This window comes from Pempheris klunzingeri, chromosome 14 (genome assembly GCF_042242105.1).
Source record: "Pempheris klunzingeri isolate RE-2024b chromosome 14, fPemKlu1.hap1, whole genome shotgun sequence".
Taxonomy (NCBI): domain Eukaryota; kingdom Metazoa; phylum Chordata; class Actinopteri; order Acropomatiformes; family Pempheridae; genus Pempheris; species Pempheris klunzingeri.
Genome location: NC_092025.1, coordinates 21266231 through 21286334, shown reverse-complemented (window position 1 = coordinate 21286334; position 20104 = coordinate 21266231). Strand labels below are relative to the sequence as shown.

The window sequence follows — 20104 nt, the reverse complement described above, 5'->3', positions numbered from 1 at the left end:
GGATGTTTTCAGCCTCCAGGAATTGTGTACAGATCCTTGCAACGTGTGGCCGTGCATCATCATGCTGCAACAGGAGGTGATGGTCGTGGATGAATGGCACAACAATGGGCCTCAGGATCTCGTCACGGTATCTCTGTGCATTCAAAATGCCATCAAGCAAACCGCTCACCCACACGACGCCACACACGCTGTCTGCCATCTGCCCTGAACAGTGAAAACTAGGATTCATCCATGAAGAGAACCTCTCCAACGTGCCAGACGCCATCGAATGTGAGCATTTGCCCACTCAAGTCCGTTACGACTACGAACTGCAGTCAGGTCGAGACCCCGATGAGGACGACCAACATGCAGATGAGCTTCCCTGAGACAACTACAGTTTGTGCAGAAATTCTTTGGTTATGCAAACCTATTGTTGCAGCAGCTGTCCGGGTGGCTGGTCTCAGACCATCTTGGAGGTGAACATGCTGGATGTGGAGGTCCTGGGCTGGTGTGGTTACACGTGGTCTGCGCCTTTGGAGACGGCTTATGGTAGAGAAATGAACATTCAATTCACGGGCAACAGCTCTGGTGGACATTCCTGCAGTCAGCACGACAAAATGTGCGACATCTGTGGCATTGTGCTGTGTGATAAAACTGGACATTTCAGAGTGGCCTTTTATTGTGGCCAATCAATCACAATCAAAGATTACAATAATTGTAAAACAAGACTTACATGTATCAGATGTACAAAGGGAGCTGTGCTGAGCAGTGACATGTGGCAGGCCAATAGTTGTCCACAGTGAACACTACGAATTGCAAACATGTACAAATTTCAAAGGTTCCCACCAAATACCATAGTAAATTCATGTGTGTAAACTTGATGTAGTCATACAAAAGCTATGCTAGTTCATGAAGTAAGAAAGGAAAAGTAAATATGATGATTTGTGCTAAACACAAAAAAGAATATTTACTGAATCCTTGGAATACTAAATGATGGAATACATTTATTCCATCATTATAAGATATATAAGATATAGTATAGAAACACTGAGCCATACATGAACTACCATAGTAAATAGGTATGGGTCATTTTGGACCCATGCTGTGCATTAGAAGGGTAGTGATACAAAAAGTGTTTTTATTAAAAAAGTAAGAAAGGAAAAAATAAAAGAAGGATGTATTATGATCAAAAACAAGTTAATTGAGGAATACCTGGAATACTGAATGATGAAATTAATTTATTGCAAAGATTTAGCACACTTTGGACCCATGTTGTGCATCAAAGGGTTAACTGAGAAAATAATCTGTGCGGCTCAAATTAACTTCTCATCCACCCTGTTTTGTAGCAGATGAACCAGATTACGAGAATCAAAACGGGGACTACACCTGATGTGGACGTCAGCTACCAGAAAACACCGGCCCACACTCTGTACTCTGTAAAAGTACTTCTTTATTGATTCCTGCTGTGTGAAGAAAACGCTGGTGAAAGCTTGAGTGTGACGGGAGCCGAGGACGCCACCTAGTGTGGAAACATCCATCCCATTGTCCTGAACAGAGCGAATTCATGATGGAGACACCAAATGAGCAAGAATACCACCGAGACACAAGAGCTTTTGTGGTCCAAGAAGAACATGATGAAGAAGATACTTTGATGGTGACGGAGAAGAATAAAAAATAGATAAATGCACTCGTGTTGTTGTCACAGATGCTTCTTTTGCTTTTCTGCATCTGCTGCTGAGTGAGAAATAAAATAGTAGAAATACTTAAAAATACTCAACAACCTTCTTAAAATCGTATTGAATTTTAAACCAGCTTCATTTTTATAATAATATAACACATTATCAGGTGTTTCATTGCTGCTATGGCAACCAGGAGGAAATCGATCCACGTGTTGCCAGGCAACCATGACTGAGTCATCACTGTGAGGTTTTTGAGCGTTTCCTTCAGATCAGAAATAATAAATGTTTTTCTTATTTGATGCAATTAAATAAATGAAGAGTTCAGAAAACGTATCAAATGTGACTGCCTGCTGTAAAAATCTGCATTTTACATAAAAAGCTCACTATAGAATATGAATAAGTATTGATGAAAATACCCAATATTATTAAAAAGTATGTAGCTTTACTACAACATGTCATATTTGTATTTGGCTTTTAGTAATATTAGTTTAATAGAATTTTTATTTAGTCGATTAAACAGTAACCTATCGATCTGTTACATCTATTGATCTGCACACAATTAATGTACACACAACAAAATCTCACCGCTTTTCCAAAACTTTCACTAATTCCATGACTTTTCCAGGTTTTCCATGACAGACCAAACAGTCACAGAAAGGTTTTTACACAGAGACGGTTTTATTATTCGGTTTTACACCCAGAAACCAACGACCAGAGCCGACGTTAGCGTGAACAGACAGAAAACACAGGCGCACACACACCACATTAACCATTTATCTCTCTCTCTATATATATATATATATATACTGTATGTTTACACACTGAGGGGGGTGCAGTGGGTGGCTATGCCAAAGTGGCGCAGTAACACACACACACACACACACACACACAGTAGCCAGTGTTTAAGGGGTGAGCTGAATCATCGTCCATTCAGCAGGTCGACATCTGAACAGTTTCCACCTTAACGAGCCACTTGATCCTTTTCTGTCTTTGATAGTTTGACTGGAGGAGCTTCTTCGGCATGTTGAAGTAAGGCAGGAGGCTCTGCTCGGTACAAACCGCGTCGATACACCGGAGGCAAAAGAAATTATTCTCCCGTGAGTCGCAACTTAACGAATAAAGACTGATTATGAGATTAAATGGCCGGTAAAGCAGGTTTGTTTGTTTTTTGGTGTGCGTGTGCGGTGAGGAGGTTTCAGGAGTAAACAGGAGTCCAGCGGAGTAGTGACCCATCTCTCATACACACACACACACTTTTATACACATACACACACACACACACACACACCAGTGGGCTGATGGGAAGTTTAGACGCTGCTCAGTGCGTCCACACCAGGCAGGACTTTACCTGAGGACACAAAGAGAGTAAACACAAACTCATCATCATCATCTAACAATGTGACGACTTCAGGTCATTTAAGGTGTCTGTTTGTTCTTCATCGTCATCATCATCATCATCCTCACTCACCCTCCAGCAGCTCCAGGCTGGCGCCGCCTCCTGTGCTCACATGGCTGACCTTGTCTTCTGTGTCCCACTTGGCGCAGCAGGTGGCGGTGTCGCCCCCACCTGGACACAAAGGCAGACACGTTCATAATGTCATAGATACAGTGTACGCACACACACACACACGTACACACACGTACACAGTCTCATTGCTCTTCGACCATTTCAGATAATCACACAGGGGACAAAACAAAGACAATAAATATCAAAATATAGAAAAATATATATCAAAAAGACCATAATAATCAGATAAAGGAAGAATCCGCCTCAGTTTGACCTGGGAAGGCATGATGGTTTGAGTCCAAGTAAAACTCTACCAGACAGTAGACCTGCTGTATTAGTAGGTACCAAAAAGCACACAGAAGATATTTTGGTACGATAACGTAATAATTCTTACAGTATAGTGTTTTTAGTATCCCAACATCCTGACAGTTTTCTGGACCGAGGATTTGAACTAATGAACAAACTGACAGACTCAAACAAACAATCAAAAAGCCGCTCGTCTTCCTCACCGATAATTGTGATGCAGTTGGCTTTGGTCACCTCCACCACTTTGTCCATCAGGTTCTTCGTCCCTTTGGCAAAGTTGTCCCACTCAAACACGCCAACTGGGCCGTTCCACACGATCTGCTTGGCCCTGCCCACCGCCGCCGCGTACAGCTTCGAGCTCTCTGGTCCACAGTCCAAACCCTGCAGACGAGATGATTATTACCAAAAAACAGGCAAAGAGCCGGAGCTTCTGTCCGTCAGTCATTTAAATAAACACTTCCTCACCATCCAGCCGACGGGGATGCCAGCGGCGACGGTTGCGGTGCTCGTGGGGGTGTTCTCATCAAACTTTTCAGCCGTGACGAAGTCGACGGGCAGCGTGATCTTGACGCCGTTCTTCTCCGCTTTGGCCATCAGGTCCTTGACGATGGCGGCGCCCTCCTCGTCATACAGGGAGGTACCGATCTGGCGAGGGAGAGGGGAAAAAAAACAACATTAAAATACTTTTCCAAAGCCAAATTTAAGGACGTGTGTGCTAAAGTTTGGCCCTGAGTCACGTCTTAAATCTTCTTTAGCTACAAGCCAAAGATTTCCCTTACTTTGTTTTCCAGGACCTGATAGTTTAGTCTGCTTTTGTTGACTATGAAGGAAATAAATGACTACATCTGACCTCTTTGGTTACATTTTCTATTTTCTTATTCTGTTTAGTGAATGTCACTCATGAAATGCACAAAATATCCTGTAATTCTACTGTAGATAATAAATATACTCATACATCATGCTGTGGTTGTTGTTTTTTTGGACAGTACTATCAAATGTTTCTCAACCCTCCCAACACCACTGCAAATTATCTGCAAAGGAAGAATAAAGCTCAGAAAATAAAATAAATCTATCCAATCAGGATCTTCCTTTGACTTGTTACTAGGTAAGAAACATGTTAGGGAGCTCGACAGCTGCTCACCAGTGGGAGAAATAAATGTTCAATAAAAGACGTGTTAGTGTTGAAATCTGGGTTAGTGAACGTTTGTGGTGTTCAGACAGACTTGTGAAACGTCTCTGATTAGGCAGCAAACATTGAGAATCACGTTCATAACCTAAATTTGACCTCGACCAGCTTTTGTTTAAAGGGTCATTTCACCCGAATTACAAAAGAACACATTTCCACACTCCCCTGTAGCCGTATCTCTCCATGCAGATAGTTTTTTGGTTTTATTTGTTCATGTTTTGAGATATCAGTGTTTGAGATTTTTGCAACCCAATACAATGGAGGTGAATGGGATTTAGTTTCTGGGGCTCACAGGAATGGAAAAAAAAAGTGTCTTTCTAGAAACTACTTAACAGAAACTCTCCAGACAGGAGTGTTGCCATGAAGTTTGTTTTATCAAAGCCTATATTTTGTTTATATTTTACCTAGTTGGCACCATTAAAAGTATGCTGAATTAGCTGTTAGCAGTTCCTGTTTGCAGTGCACCCATGGATGTACAGACAACTATTACAGTTACTTTGACACTGAAGAAAACTTAAAATTAGAATAATTCTCAGGCAAGTTCTGCACTTATTAAGAGCACCTTTTTTCGATGCACATTTATGGACATTAGTTCAAGATGAATGTCAGAGAAAATGATGCCCTCAGGAAGTGAAAGTCTCACTGAAGCTAAAAATATGTGTATCATGTCTGTATGTTCAGACTTGACTTCGAGAATTATGATTTCGGATGCTAATTGCAAAGTTTAAGGGTTATAAAGAGACTTGAGGGAAAATAAACCTAAAACTATCTACTTGGCTGGATAACACAATCGAGACAGTATGTTCTCTCGTCAAATCTTTTTGTCAGAGGTCAGACTTTGGCCATGAACGTGATTCTCCGTCTCTGCTGTGAAACTAACAAAACAAAGACATTTCACAAGTCTGTTTGAACACCACCAACGTTCAACAGCGAGTCCAGCAGCTCGATTGCGTCACTCAACTTGTGAAACACCTTCCTTTAAATACCGATGTTTTTTAACGTCACACAGGGTTCAATGCACAAAAAGGTACGTGCATCCCTCCCTATCAGAGAGGAGAAACTCACATTTGATAGAAAGCATCACCTGCTTTAAAATGTGGATTTTAAACTGGCTATTTAGACGTCAAAGGGCTTTTTCACTGCCATGGCAGCACTGGTGTTTTTAGGGTAAAAGTACAAGTGCCAGTAAAATTGTGTCCTGGAAATCCAGAACAGACAACTTTCACATATAAAGTCATTGTCGCTCTGAAAATATGAACTAAAACCACTTCAAGGATAACAAGAAACACGCAGTACGTTCTTTAATGTTTGTGTATGTTAGAGACATTACGTGGGAAACTCAGTGTTCCTTTTGCGACAGTGTCGTCTTCCTCACCTCCATGTTGTTGAGGACTTTGAGGAAGGTGAAGGCCATGCCGCCGCCGATGATCATCTCATCCACCTTATCCAACATGTTGTTGATCAGCTGGATCTTATCTTTCACCTTCGCTCTGAAAGACCGACAGAGGAGGAGCACATCAGTATAGATAAGAAACACACGGACTTGTACATACTGTAGCACATTACACTGCTTTATACTATATATAAATATCTCATCAGGGTTTTAATGGTTTATTAAAGATTTATCTTTTGGTCTTTGCAAACATTCCTGGTCGATTTCTTTGTAACTTAAACGCCGCATTTTTCCTTTTTTTGTTTTTTAGAGCTGCAACCATTTAAACAGTTCTTATAATATATATATTTTATCTAATCTGATGATTATTAACTCTATTAATCATCTGGTCCATAAAACTGCAGTTTAAAAGGTAAATAAATTGGAAAAATAAACCCACCATGGTTTGCTAAAGCCAAAGGCGACCTTATTTTGCCTGATTGAAAGTCAATTAAGACAAGAAACAGCAAAAATTGACACTTCAGAAGCTTGAATTCATGAATTTTTAGTATGTTGACTAACAATAATAAAGAAACTGGGATTCATATAAAGCCCTTTGACTACAACATACTTAACACAGCTGAACCACGATTAAAACATTTCAGGAAAACAATGAGGTGAGTAAAACCAGATAATTAGAATAATACGAACATAAATCAGTATAAAATACCCAATAATAATAATAATAAACACATCGGACATGTTGGAAATAAAACAGTGTGCTGGAGTATAATAATAAAAAGCTTTAACAAAGGTTTGAGATGTGATTTAAAAACGATGACACCGTCAGATCTTCACTCACTGGCTAATCGATTGATCATTTTATTGTTGCAGCTCAGTACCGTTCACCTCACACCTGATGAAAATAGTTCCCACTGTGGAAACTTTCCAGAGCTGTAAAATATTGTCGTGTTGTGTTTTGACCTCTGATAAGTCTTCAGACACATTAATCTGTGACCTTACCCTGTGCTGAGCTTGTTAACTGGCTGATCATTTAACAGTATTGATTGATGATTGTGAGGCAGAGGAAGGTGACTGGCTGAGCCTCTCAGTTGCACAATCACTAAAATGGACTCTGACGCGAGGGGCTAAATCCCACGAGGCCTCCGACAGCTCGGTTAAACTGAGCGTCGGTTACAGCAGCTTCAGCCTGTGTTTCCTCTTTATTCAGCCAACTGTGCGGCCACAACTCAACGAATATAAAACCACCTGCAGCACCGCCGAGACGTAAAACCACAGCAAGGAGGCAGGACTATTAGACAGCTAATGGTGAAACACTCTTCATCTCCCACTCTGTCCACAGTGGCAGCACTTTGTTGCTTTTATTGTGCCCTCTCAGTCTGCTTCACCCATGTCTGACCTCCTCCTTATTGATTACAGATAAATTACACCCAATCTTTGTTTTTTCACATGAAACTAAACAGCTCAGTTCAAAAGCAAGGACACACATGTGGAAAACAAGTTAAAAAACCAGCTGATCTGCTGTCTTAATGCTCGGGGCTCCCACACCGAGTCAAATGTAAAATAAAATGTTGGTTTTCAATGAAAGTTAAAAGTAACATGACATGCAAAAAACAAAAAATCATTTTAAACCCACTTTAAAATCCTGGATCACAAACCAACATTTCTCCCGTCTACTTATTTTCATTTTCTAACTAGCTCCTGAACTCCTTTTTAGTAATATCATACAAAAATCCCTGATAAAACATGTTTTAATAATTCATTCTCCCCTACATTATCAGCCCTGAAAATATTCCTGAAATGGACATTTAGGGTTTCCATGACGACTCATCTCTGGCTGCTCGTTTTCTGCACACTCAGTCCTGATGGCGTCTTAAAGAAAGCGGCGTACTGTGACACCACAGATTACATAATGAGCTTATAGTCTCTATCCCTCGACGGCCACCTGGGGGCTTTAAAAAAGGCTGAGGTGTTATGACTCGCAAACCACAGGAGAGGAAGAGCACCCACAAGCCCCGTTCGGTCTCTCTCTTTTTTGTTGCATTGGTATCGGATCAATACTCTGTAACCTCAATGCAATAACCTGCATGCAGTCCTGATGATTAGAGACAAACAATCGGTATCAGAAAGGAAAAGAATCGTATCAGACATCTGTAGTTTTCTACCGTTTACCTCTCGATCTAACTAACAACTCCAGAGTTATAAAATCCTTTGTCAAAGTGTAATAAACATCTCTGCAGTGGTTTTCCATCAAACACGTCTTCTGCTACTCAAACTGGACTTCCTGGATTGTGTTTAATGTCTGACGGACAGCTGAAGTGACCCCGCCCCTCCATTGTGTTGACGCCAGTCTGAAGATGAACTGTTGAAAAGAACCGTTCTCACCCTCCGAGGATGGCCAGGAACGGCCTCTGAGGTTTCTCCAGAGCCATGGCAAAGTAGTCGAGCTCCTTCTTCATCAGGAAACCGGCCGCCTTCTTCGGCAGATTCACTCCCACCATGGAGCTGGGGAGAGGAGGAGGAGGAGGAGGAGGAGGAAGAGGGAAGAAGAACTCCAGTGAAAAAGCAGCAGCCATTTCTGATTTTCTCTTCATCGTCATCATCATCATCATCATCATGATATCGTCATCGCTGCATCCAGACTCACCTGTGGGCTCTGTGAGCCGTGCCGAAGGCGTCGTTGATGTAAACGTCTCCCAGTTTGGACAGAGACGCCCTGAAGGAGTCGATCTCCTCCTGGGAGGCCTTAGTCTGACGGAGAAAAAGATGGGAAAGAGTGAGAGAAGAAGAAGAGGAGGAGGATGGAGTCACCTGTAGCAAAGGCTGCAAACTTCATATGGATTTGAAAAGTCTCAGTCCAAATGTAGCACAAATCTTAACAGTTACAGAAAATCGGCAAAAAAAAACCCAACCCAGAACTAATGCGTGTTGATTCCCACATTAATTTGAATTTATGTTTTTTCTCTTCAGTGGAAGCTCAAGTGACGTTTAAGTCACACGTACGTCGTGATTTAATCATGATGATACATACAACCAAGCATAACAACTCTGAATTTCCAGGATAAATTATTATAAATAAAACATGTGGATGAACGCTCAGTTAATGATAAAAGCTTACAGGCTGTCATTCCTGTTTTTGGGATGGGTGCAGCGAACAGGTGGCCTCCTGAGCTGCTGATACGATGACGTCAGTGAAACTAAAATGTTCAGATTATGAGAATAGTCTGTGGCTCATCGTAATTCAATATGCTGCATGCAGTCCTGACTATAAGAGACATAACAGAATTAATAAAAAAGGTGCAAAACAAGAGTAGAAAGAGAAGCGTCATGACAAACTGCCTCAGGCTCTGTCAGACTGATCTCTGCTTTGTGGAAATTAATCCAAGCAAATAATGTTGGAAAAACAGTCTGTTGGGAGAATTAGAGGCAAATGTCTCTGGCTTAGCGCCTCCACCAGCTCGGAGCATCTATTCATGTACGTGTGATCATTGTGGATCAGATTCCTGCTGCACTTTAACAGGCGAAGGTCATGACTGCTTGACTGGAGGGCAGGAAAAGGTCAAGAGAGCTCTTCAGTGTCGCTCAAATGTCAGACGAGCCTACAGTTCCCCCTTCGCTCGACACCACAGATCGGTGTTTCCCACAGAGTTCGATTCTATTTGTGGTGGGTCACGACTGTATGAAACGGGCCACAACTCATTCAGGACGTCCCAGTTCAACCACAAGACACCGAGGACACCAAGTCACTATGAGAGAACTATTTCAATCTGTACATATTCTATATTTCATGACCAATATTCATATATCATGGTCAGTGGTGGAGTACTGTTTGGCCCAAAGGGCCGACCGATGGTGGGGCGCAACTATAGACTGTAGAAAAGAAGTGAGCGTAGCTTCCATGTCTGAAAAGTGAGGCCTTAAACCTGCATTCTTCTTAACGTCCAGCAGGGAGCGACTATGCTGGGATGAGTTTATGGTCTCAGTTGCTTTACAGTCTTCTTCAACACAGCATGATGTTCATTTAGTTAATCATGGTCCCATTTAGCGGAAAATAGACGATAAAGCAGGGAACGCTTTAGGGCGGGTCGACCTTCTGACTAACCAATCAGAGGAAGTCTCTGAGGAACCATCAGTTCTGGCTTCAAAAACACAAGGTGGCGACTCGAGGCTTCACTGGCTTCTCTCCTCAAACCCAGATTTGAACATCAGTGCGTGTCAGTTCTCATTAAATGTAGTGGAGGTTCACATTCACGTTGAAAATTAATGCTGATTGGTGTCAAATGTATTCATGTTTCCTTTTTTTTTGTTGCTTAAATTAAATGTGTTTACTTTGTTTGACTTGTTCTCGTCTCCCTTTTTGTCGGTTTGTGTGTAAGTACATGAGAGCTACGGAAAAACCAAAGTAAAACTCCTTGTACTCAACAAAATCTGATTGTGATTCTGATTTATAGGAGCAGGAAAATTATTGAAATCAATACATTACTGGTAAGATGGAGGCAAAGGACCCTCCGGCCTCTTTAACACGTTAGAGTGAGACACACTCATCTCAGCTGTGTCACGGAGAAATGTTTGTATAACGCACTAAAAATAAAAGGTTCCCGTCTGATACAGTGCAGCAGTACAGTAGAGACCAACCCACACAGGCCGCATACCAACCAGGCCCCCCAGGACAGGAAAAGCAACACGTCCAGCCGGGACAACCTGCTGACCTTCAGGATAAATGTCAGCAGGTCAGAGCTGCCGATCCACCAGGACCAACGTTCGTACGCTGTCCGAAGACGGTGCTCAGCCTGGATCTGTCTGTATATCAGTCAAACCCTGTTTATCTCGGCGCATTAAGCTTCATCATCACTGCTCATGTTATTTGTTTACGAAGCTCCTCTGTTGAAGCCTCCAGACTGCCTCACAGTTTTTCTTTACTGTGGTGCACCAGTCCTGACGCAGGCATCATGTGAGGTGAGGCAGCCATTTCAGGGACACTGCAGCTGGAGCGGCTGCATGTTTTCCTCCAGATGACCAAGCAAATTCTGCCGGGCAGAGACTCGAGGGGGGACAGAGCCGAGACAGCACACAGAGAGCCTTACACCTGCCTGACTGAGCTTAAAGTAGCTATATTATTATGCCTCAGAGTGTAGAGGAGTTCTTTGTCCTTCCAATATCTTATGAGCAAAATAGTATTTGTATTTAAGCATGAAATTGAATATAAATGATACTTTCATCAAAGTAACACACGCAGCTTTCAATAGAGGCCATTGTCGTGGTTGTCAGAGCCTCTCGGTTATGAGAGTGCAAGAAGAAAAATAAAGTAATAAGAAGAAACCGCCTTCTTCTGTTTTAATTAGAGGGCCATAATCCAACAGCACCCAATCAATCTCTTCTTAATTCTCTTCTAAAGGTGGAGCAGGTGTTGTTGTCCACCCAAATGCTACAAAAAGCCACTTAAATGGTCACAATTTGCACTAAAACCATTTTTACTCGGACACTACAGTCAAAAGAAGCCTAACTGAGCAGTAAACTCTTACTTAATCATTTTGGCAACACTTAGCACAACAGCTAGCTCATGTGAAACAACTCTTTCTGTACATCAAGAGAAAAATGTGTTCCACGACCACCGCAGAGCTACTTTATTGACGATCTATTGATCTGAGGCTGAGTTGGGATATTTAGATGATACGAGCACAAACATCAACAACTGCTGGAGGCTCACCTTGTTCCCAGCAGGGTCCTTGCCCTTTCCCTCCTCTGCGACGTGGAAGCGGAGGTTCTCCAGCAGGATGACGGAGCCGGTGGTGGGGTCAGCGCAGGCGCCCTCCACCTCCGCACCCACACAGTCCTTCAGGAAGGTGACGTCCCTGCAGAGCCACAGAGGACCAGTGAGGACGAGGGAGCACAATGATAACTGATCGCCCGTCCTCTCTCGATCAAAGACATTATTTAACTCTAATCAGAAGCACCGACAGCCTCAGTTTGTTTGGCTGCACCGTAAACAGACTCTCTGATCTTTACTGACTGAGTAGCTGCTCAACATGTGCTTCTGGTTGATATACATATGAGTTTTTAAACGTAACCGTTACCACCACTAAGCAAACGTATCCACAAATCAACCAATAATCAAAGGCTTATAACTCCGGCCCGTCCACTGACCTCCCCAGCAGGGTCTTGAGCTCGGCGGCGACGGGCTCCAGGGAGTATTTCTCAGGCATGAAGTTCCCGTCAGGACGCCCCAGATGGCTCATCAGCACCACGGATTTGGCCCCGTTGTCCAAGCAGTATTGGATGCTGGGAACAGCCGCCTTGACCCTGAAAATATTATTGCATTGAAACATTTATTTATTCATATATTTCATTGCTATTAGATGCAAACATTGTATTTCAAAAATAACAGTTCTGTGAGGCTCGTATAAAATGTACTTTTAGGTGCTCAAAACATTTTATGTAACAGACTGTCGATGATGAGGAGGGAAATTCTTTGTTTGCATGTTTATTGGTTTTAACTTTAAGAGCAGACGGGATGCTTCAGAAATGACTTTACCTCTGATTGTTTGTGATCTGCTTGTCCTTCATGGGAACATTGAAGTCAACCCTGAAAGAGAAAAAAAACTCAATTACCAGAAAGAAATAAAGACTGCTGAGATGGTCAATGCATTACAGTCGTAATTGATTTCCCTTTTCAACAGTCCACATGTGTGATGTTCTTCAGCTGTGAATTAAACATACAGTCTACATCTGTGGACTGTACACACAGACCTCAAATGTGTGTATGTAAGAATCCATTTTCAGAAGATATCCACCCCTCAATGTCTTATTCTGAAATAATTATGCTGAGGTCTCAAGAAACCTCAAAAACTTTAGATATTGTTAGATAAACACAATACGCAGGGTAGCAGTAATTAAGGTTAGGTTTGCTTCAATTAAGTCCTTAAAACTGTAATGTTAGCTGTTCATGTTCAGGTTGACTCAAATAAACCTTTTTAATCCATCTGACACAAAAACGGGAACAGGAGAGAAATTGGTCAAGGAAGAAATTCTTACACTGAGAAATCTGCAAAAAATTAGTGGACAGAAATTGAAACCTTTTTTTGAATGTTCAACAACATTTTCCTGTTTATTCCTGAAGTGCATCCACTGTATGCATCCAATGTCCTCCCCTCCACCCTCTTAAACATCAAACTACTTGTTGCTGCATTGCATTCTGGTACCTGTATGATTATTGGGCATCAGTACAAAAGACAGTCAATGCAGACATGTCCAGACGCTTCCATTAGTTGGAGGCTTTTACCCACAATGCCTTTTTGCTGGCGGCATTAGTGTCTTTGTGTTGCTCTGCCCACTGAGCCTGTAGCGCAGGCAGCCGTGCAGCGCTGCACGCTGGCAGCTCGTGTGGACATGCTGCATCCCTCGTACTCCAGGCAGTTACATAACCAACCTCCCTCCTCTCTCCGTCTGAGGATGCACTGAGGCACATGATCAGTCTGCACACACACACAGTGCACACACACACACACACACAGTGCACACACACAGTACCCACTGCCATACCAACAGCCATCCATTGTCTTAGCCTGAAACCCAACAGTCAGCAATTCAACGGCTCAGCTGCTCCTGTACACAGAGAATACTCAATCATCTAAATACTGCAGTAGTTTTCCGCTCTTACGTCACTCCATCTGTTGCTCTTGAGCGTGAATCTGCAAATCACAGAAGGAGCCGCTCTGAGGGCACAAATGAGCTCACTGTGCGAGTTAAACGTTAATGGGCAAATAGCCAAAGTACAGCGGTGGTTCACAGCACAGCACAGGTTAGCTAATAGCAACCTTCAACCACGAAGAGAGATAAATGACAAGTATCAACGTTTTCCTCCTGACCAAGACAGCTGCTGGGTGGGATGGCTAGTTAGAACTCACAATGTCTGAAAACAACACAAAAATAACAGCATTTTGCAGCCGAGCTGGAGGCTTTAAAACATCCTCTTTCTCTTCTGTTGTTATTTATCATCAGTTTCAGACAGTCTGGCTCCATTTATTAAGATTAACTCAAGAAATATCTGTACAACAATAGCTGTGACGTCTTAGTGAGCTACGTGATAGGAAGCAGGGTGAGCACATGTGATCCCTCCAGGAAGTCGTCTCCTGGCCTCTGAACAGATTTCTGTCAGGCACTGCTGGGTCTCTGCCGCAACACTCAACCTGCACTCTTTAAATTCTGGAGCAGCAGCTCACACAATATACTCTTACTGAGGCCGGAAGTTGATAAAACACATAAACGGCAAGCTTTTAAAGGCTCTGGGGTGTGACACGAGGTAACTTATGGTCTAATTGTTGTTCTCTAGCCAAAGAACAACCCCTCAGCGAGTGAAGTTGACCTTCTAACACTGAGCAGTGAAAGCCGGGGGGCTGCTGGTGCTGTCGGTGAACCTTGTCCTACGCCGCCTGTCATTGCATCACCAAGCAGAGCAAACCGAGATGGCCCTCTGACATTTCCACAGTGGGTGTCAGTTTCAAGGGCCATTAAGTCTGTAGAAATAGACTTAATTAAATAGATAAATTGCAAACATCACTTCACAGTGATAAAGTAACTGTGCTATATTTCAGGTTTTAAAGATTAGAGTGAAAGCACCGTTTTACTTTTCAAAAACTACTTTAGGTTCAGTTCAGCAGGCAGCAGGACACCTTCCCAGCTGAGGAGATTGTACTTAGACTACAAAGGAAGGGATTAAAACCTGTGCGTGCCTTTGAGCAAGGCACTAAATCAGCTTGCTGGCTTAAGTCGACTAGTGCTGAATCAGTTGGTCAACACTAAATTAATCTATTTCCCCTTTTAAGGAATTAAGTTAGTAGTTCACCAAGTAAGAATGTCAAAAATGTTATGACATCAACTAGAGATGAAAAGATTTACCAATTAAATGAAAGAATATCAATCTGCAACCATTTGGACAATCAATTAATCGTTTAGGATCATTTCTTCGACCTGAACACCGTCCACTGAGTGGCTACAGCTTCTCCAGTGTGAGGATGCTTCTGCTTTTATATCACTCTGGCTGCATGTCTGACAAAAGCAGATTGGACTTGTGGCTCTTAACTAGTTTCTGAGATTTTATATAAAAGGGTTGAATGAAGCATTTGATGTTTCCTGATTTTCTCCATTTTTTCTTCTTTTTTTTTTTTCTTTTTAACCATGAATCAATCGTTTTTGGAGCTTTTAGATGTTGCTCAGACACTTTGAAGATCACCTAGAGCTTACATAGACATGGTATTTGTCATTAATCATCATATGCAGCGTGCCAAAACAGTTTAATGTTATCAAGACGTTGTATTGTTGCAGTGATGTTGGTGTGCTGTTATTTTAAAGGTGTGACTAACGCTTCAGCACGGATGCAGTCGGTTGCATCCATGCAGCATCTCCTCAGAGGCACGTAACATGGTCAAGTTCACTTCCTGCCCTCCGTCCAGCGGGCTGAACCCACTCACACGCCGCCAACCATCACTTTTAAGTCCACACATCAACACTGTGAGAGATTCAGGCAGTTTAACACCACATGGGGGAGAGTTCTGCTGCCCGGAACAGCTCCAAAATGTCAGCTAGCTAGCTAACATCAATTAATCCCGTTTCTAATTAGCCGCGTAAGCTAACGTTATGCGGTTAACGCTCACCTCATAATAACCCGCTTCCCTTTGACGTCCACCTTGTCCAGGGTGAGTTTGTTAGACAGAGACATGTTGCTTGTTTTGCTGGGTCTTCCCTGCACCTTCCTCGCTGGGTCTCCTCCGCTTCCTTCGGCTGGTTAGCTACCGAATGACAGCAGTGACCTTAGCGCGGAGCGGAGGGACACCGGCGGGGCGGGGAGGGTCACACCCCCCGGGTGCTCATTGGCTACAGCCCGGCACTTCTCTGTTCTGATTGGCTACAGATGAAGGACAGCGTCGCATTCTATTGGATACGGTTGCTGCGTGTCCTCTGACGTAAACATCCTCTCCTGGTGACGTCGCAGCTCACATGTAGTACATTTACTGAAGTACTTCAGCACAATTTGAGGTACTTGTACTTGAATATTCCTATTTGCTACTTCATACAGCTACATTTATCACCTCTGGTTACTTTGCAGCTTCAGATTAAACATCTCTAACAAATTACTATATAATTGCATCAATAATGTATTGATCCCCAGCAGTATATACTAAAGAAACGTATAAAATATGCATAAATGAGCTTCACCTTTACTGGCTGCAGTTATCAATATAATATACAAGGAAGGGATACAACAATACCACAGTGTAGAAATACTCTGTTCTAACTATTAATACCAAGATACATTTAAAGCACCAAAAGTACTCATGCAGAATGGCTCATTACAGAACAATGATTATTATATTACTGGATTATAATTTTTGATGGATTCATCACTAAAATGCTGCAGCTGGTAAAGGAGGAGTTCATGTTAATTACTTTATATACTGCTGTGTAGCTTGTGGATTGGGAAGTCTTTACTTCACAAATTGATTGCAGTAATAATGTCAGATTAAAGGGGTCACTTTTCTTCAGAAAAAGCACATTGTGTTGCCAATACTTCAACTTTAACCAACTCGTGGAACCAGAAACTTACCGACCACTGTGGTGGAAAATGTTCACTGGACAGTTCACACAGTTTTAAAGATGAAAACGCTGATCAGTAGAATCACACTTAATTTATTTGGACAAAGAAACATGTTGGAATAAACAGAGGCATTCACTGTCTGAACGCGCAGATATTCACTTTTCATCTGTACAACCAAAAGGTTTATTGTTTTTAATATCAGGTGGGGTCCAGGTCTGTCATGGCGGCTCTTCACTCCTCCTCTGCCACCCTCCAGGGTTTGGGTGTGACCTTCCCAACAGGTGACATATTCCAGACGATGCCAGTCTGAGTGAGCACCTGGACAAGACACAAAACTAGTTTTTCAAGAGCAAAGTCACTTTTTTTTTAATCTTTAAGAGCTTTTTGAGCGACAACAGTGTTTCTCACATAATTAAAAAGACTTTAAGATCTAATTATTGCAAAGAAATTCAACTAAAAATCCAAAGACTGCAGAAACAATACATAAATCAAAGTCTACATACAAATAAAAAAACTCTTTATCAAAGATTAAAACTTTTATTGTGGTAAAACACTCAGACTACTCTGTAAACCTGCTCAGTTCGCCCTCCAGTGGTCCACAGTCCAAACAAACATTGGTAACTAATGTTACTAACTAGTGTTAATGTCTGCTGTGCCCTGGTGCCACAGTAGGAACAACAACAAATTTAACCATTTTCCTGCACTTGTACTAGTAGCCCCAGTGCACCATGACATCCAACATTGCACGGTGTACGTTTTATAGGAGTGGGTAGTAACGGATTGAATGTAATCAGAATTACATAGTCAGACAGACACAAAATAATGATAATCAGCCCAGATTACATTAAAAAAAAAAAAAAATACAATTGTAGTTAAATTGTCATTGATTGCTTTATTGAATTTGATTGTCTTAAAAATAGGGCAATTCTTAAAAAAAATTAACTAGTAATTTGTAAAGTTAAATTTTCATGGCACCGTCCATGTTTTCAGTATTGGGTGTAAAACTGTCGATGTCTGCATGTGAACTAATCCAGAAGTAATAATATTAGATAAAATTTTTTTTTGCAATCAATAGATTATGTTAGTTATTACAAAAAATGCAGCATAATTTCTATCCACTGAGTGACAACATCTAAAAATAATCTGACCCAACCCTGGTGTTTTATATCCTTATGTAGTTTGACAGCAACTCATCGTGTCCAAAAGCAAATTCTTCTCCCATAAAGTCACTGGTGGGAACTTTATAGTTGATAAAGTTATATTTTAAACTCGGCTGTCATCCTCAGTGATCTATTTGGAAAGTATGTTTTGATCAGTGTACACTTTAAGATTTAACATTTATTTCCACTTTTTGCAAACACTAAAACTCTGGAGGTTTGTGCAGCATTGATTTCTGACATTAAAATACTGAGTTTTGTCCGCCGGTTCAGGTCATGCATATAAATGTGTGATACACAAAAGGGGCAGCAGTACTTACGTATGCCCACACAGCCGTGCAGAAGACCGCTCCGCCAACCATCATGCTGGTGCCGTACTTGGTGTGGAACTCGTCCTCGGCGGTGGATCCATGCCTCACCTGCCTCGCCTGTCGCATCGCCCGACCTGAGCGACAACAGAGCACAACGCTTGTAGTGATGGCTAACACTAACATTGCTGTTTGTGGCATTTAGTAGTTTCTTTGAATAGAGTTTAATTTACACAAGCTTTCAAAAAACGGAATACAAACATATAATAAAGGCACAATTTAGGGTGCAATCAGGTCTTGTCCTGGTCACTATCCTACATCCATGACTTGTTTTCCATTTGTTCTCACCTGCTGTACCTGAATCAAAGCTGACCTAATCTCAATTGTGTATACTTTTGTACTCATAGTTACACACTAGTTCATAACACACTAGCTGATGTTGCACTATTCATTTTTGCACAGTTTATATTCTATTATATATTTTTTCCACATGCTGCCTTTTATCTATTTACCTTTTCAGCTATTTATCCTTAAATTCTTTGGCATTCATTGTGGATACCAATGTAAGAATGTCATTGTACAGGGAAACATGTTTCCTTACTGTGCACATGACAATAAACACTTTGAATACTTGAACAATGTGGACACAGGATGGCCTTAAATAACCTCTTTCACATTGTATCGTCTAATTTTAAATGGAACAACAACGTTTAGGGACCAAAACATGATCTAGAAAACCACCTAAAGCTGTTATTGGTCATATTTGACACTTTTCTTGGAGCGTTTTCTAAAATATATAAAGTTAGCCAGATGTCTGTTTGTCCTTATTTGCCCTTCCTTTATCAGGCAGCTTAACACAGTTTAGAGCAGCCTATTATATGAAGTTACTAATGCATTTTCAATAACTTTAATTGACCTTAATAATAATGCACATTTCCATCATTACATACGAGTTAGCTCATCGTTATCACAAAGTTAAAACAGGTCAGTGTGTCAGATAGAACCAAAATGAACATATTCAGAGGGCTACTTCAAGAAATGGTTTGACTCACAACTGAAAAAAGAACATGTTTAACTCACAGAAGATAATTACAGGTAATTAATTCCACAATAGCAGTATTTTAAGTCAGTCTAGCATGAGTTGCTAATGTTAGCTAGCTAGCAGTGAACGTTAGCACGTTAACCGCGGTCACCGACTCAAAGACAGGCCAGGCAAACTTGCAGTCGGCTGTCATTAAACTGTCGCCTGGTTTAATTACATGCAGACAACATGAATTTGAATGAAAGCCCTGTTTCCTTACCGGTGAGGTTAAGTGCAGCTTTAGAAAACCGGTACATGTTGTCTAGCCTGGTGCCTTCAGATACCCTTGAACGATGGAGGTGCAGCAAATATGGCCGCCGTGCGTAGATGCACCGGAAGTTACGGCTGTCACTCTGCGCATGCGCAGGGCTTAAAACCGTTATAAGTGCGTGAAGAGGAAGTAAAACTTAAAACATTTAGACTATGAAACACGGATACAAAACAATTACAAGTTCGACCTGTTACAAATACAACAACCCGTTTAACAAGTAGATAGAACTGTGGTCTATAAAATAAAAGTCAAACTGATGACACTGACTATCACCGTGTCAGGATGGCCGAGTGGTCTAAGGCGCCAGACTCAAGGATGAGCTCCTTCCGCTGAAACGGGTATTCTGGTCTCCGAATGGAGGCGTGGGTTCGAATCCCACTTCTGACACATACTTTTTATCTATTATCAAAACAGAGATACATAACTATGATATACAACACAAGGTAGTTTTATTTATATAGCACCAATCAGACACAAGGCAGTTCAAAGTGCTTTACAGGGACTTAAGATACAGTAGAAACAAGACACAGGAACATTAGAAGTGTCTGTAAAAGATAATAAAAGCACAAGAATAGTTAGAATAGTTAAAGCTTAAGAGAAGATGCATTCAAAGATAATAAAAGCATGTGTATAAAAAGTTATAAAT

The 20104-nt window shown here is 41.6% G+C and overlaps 2 protein-coding genes and 1 non-coding gene across 3 annotated transcripts; 1 reads left to right on the top strand and 2 right to left on the bottom strand.

The window, feature by feature from the left end:
- Positions 1–2316: 2316 nt before the first annotated feature.
- On the bottom strand, positions 2317–15857 carry pgk1 (phosphoglycerate kinase 1). Its single transcript, XM_070843323.1, has 11 exons — positions 15701–15857; positions 12583–12633; positions 12195–12350; positions 11758–11902; positions 8698–8801; positions 8436–8555; positions 6033–6147; positions 3937–4116; positions 3675–3852; positions 3127–3225; positions 2317–3006 (listed from the first exon to the last, which is right to left on the bottom strand). The coding sequence occupies exons 1-11, from the start codon at positions 15763–15765 to the stop codon at positions 2966–2968; spliced, it is 1254 nt and encodes a 417-aa protein (XP_070699424.1). The 5' UTR covers positions 15766–15857; the 3' UTR covers positions 2317–2965.
- An 860-nt stretch (positions 15858–16717) lies between these two features.
- cox7b (cytochrome c oxidase subunit 7B) lies at positions 16718–19533 on the bottom strand. The gene is made up of 3 exons (XM_070843769.1): positions 19408–19533; positions 18119–18243; positions 16718–16959 (listed from the first exon to the last, which is right to left on the bottom strand). Exons 1-3 carry the CDS (start codon positions 19442–19444, stop codon positions 16873–16875), a joined length of 249 nt encoding a protein of 82 aa, XP_070699870.1. The 5' UTR covers positions 19445–19533; the 3' UTR covers positions 16718–16872.
- Positions 19534–19734: 201 nt separating this feature from the next.
- trnal-caa (transfer RNA leucine (anticodon CAA)) lies at positions 19735–19845 on the top strand. The gene is made up of 2 exons: positions 19735–19772; positions 19800–19845. It is a non-coding gene; the product is annotated as a tRNA-Leu (tRNA).
- Positions 19846–20104: the final 259 nt, after the last annotated feature.

What these genes read in the sequence shown, in the direction of transcription:
- pgk1 (XM_070843323.1), bottom strand. Translation starts at nt 15,765, where the DNA reads ATGTCTCTGTCTAACAAACTCACCCTGGACAAGGTGGACGTCAAAGGG. An exon ending in GGGAAGCGGGTTATTATGAG is followed by an intron (nt 12,634 to 15,700) that starts GTGAGCGTTAAC and finishes TTTCTCTTTCAG; the next exon opens with GGTTGACTTCAATGTTCCCA. An exon ending in GCATCCCCGTCGGCTGGATG is followed by an intron (nt 3,853 to 3,936) that starts GTGAGGAAGTGT and finishes TCTCGTCTGCAG; the next exon opens with GGTTTGGACTGTGGACCAGA.
- cox7b (XM_070843769.1), bottom strand. Translation starts at nt 19,444, where the DNA reads ATGTACCGGTTTTCTAAAGCTGCACTTAACCTCACCG. An exon ending in AGCTGCACTTAACCTCACCG is followed by an intron (nt 18,244 to 19,407) that starts GTAAGGAAACAG and finishes GTTGTCGCTCAG; the next exon opens with GTCGGGCGATGCGACAGGCG. An exon ending in GCACGGCTGTGTGGGCATAC is followed by an intron (nt 16,960 to 18,118) that starts GTAAGTACTGCT and finishes TGTCTTGTCCAG; the next exon opens with GTGCTCACTCAGACTGGCAT.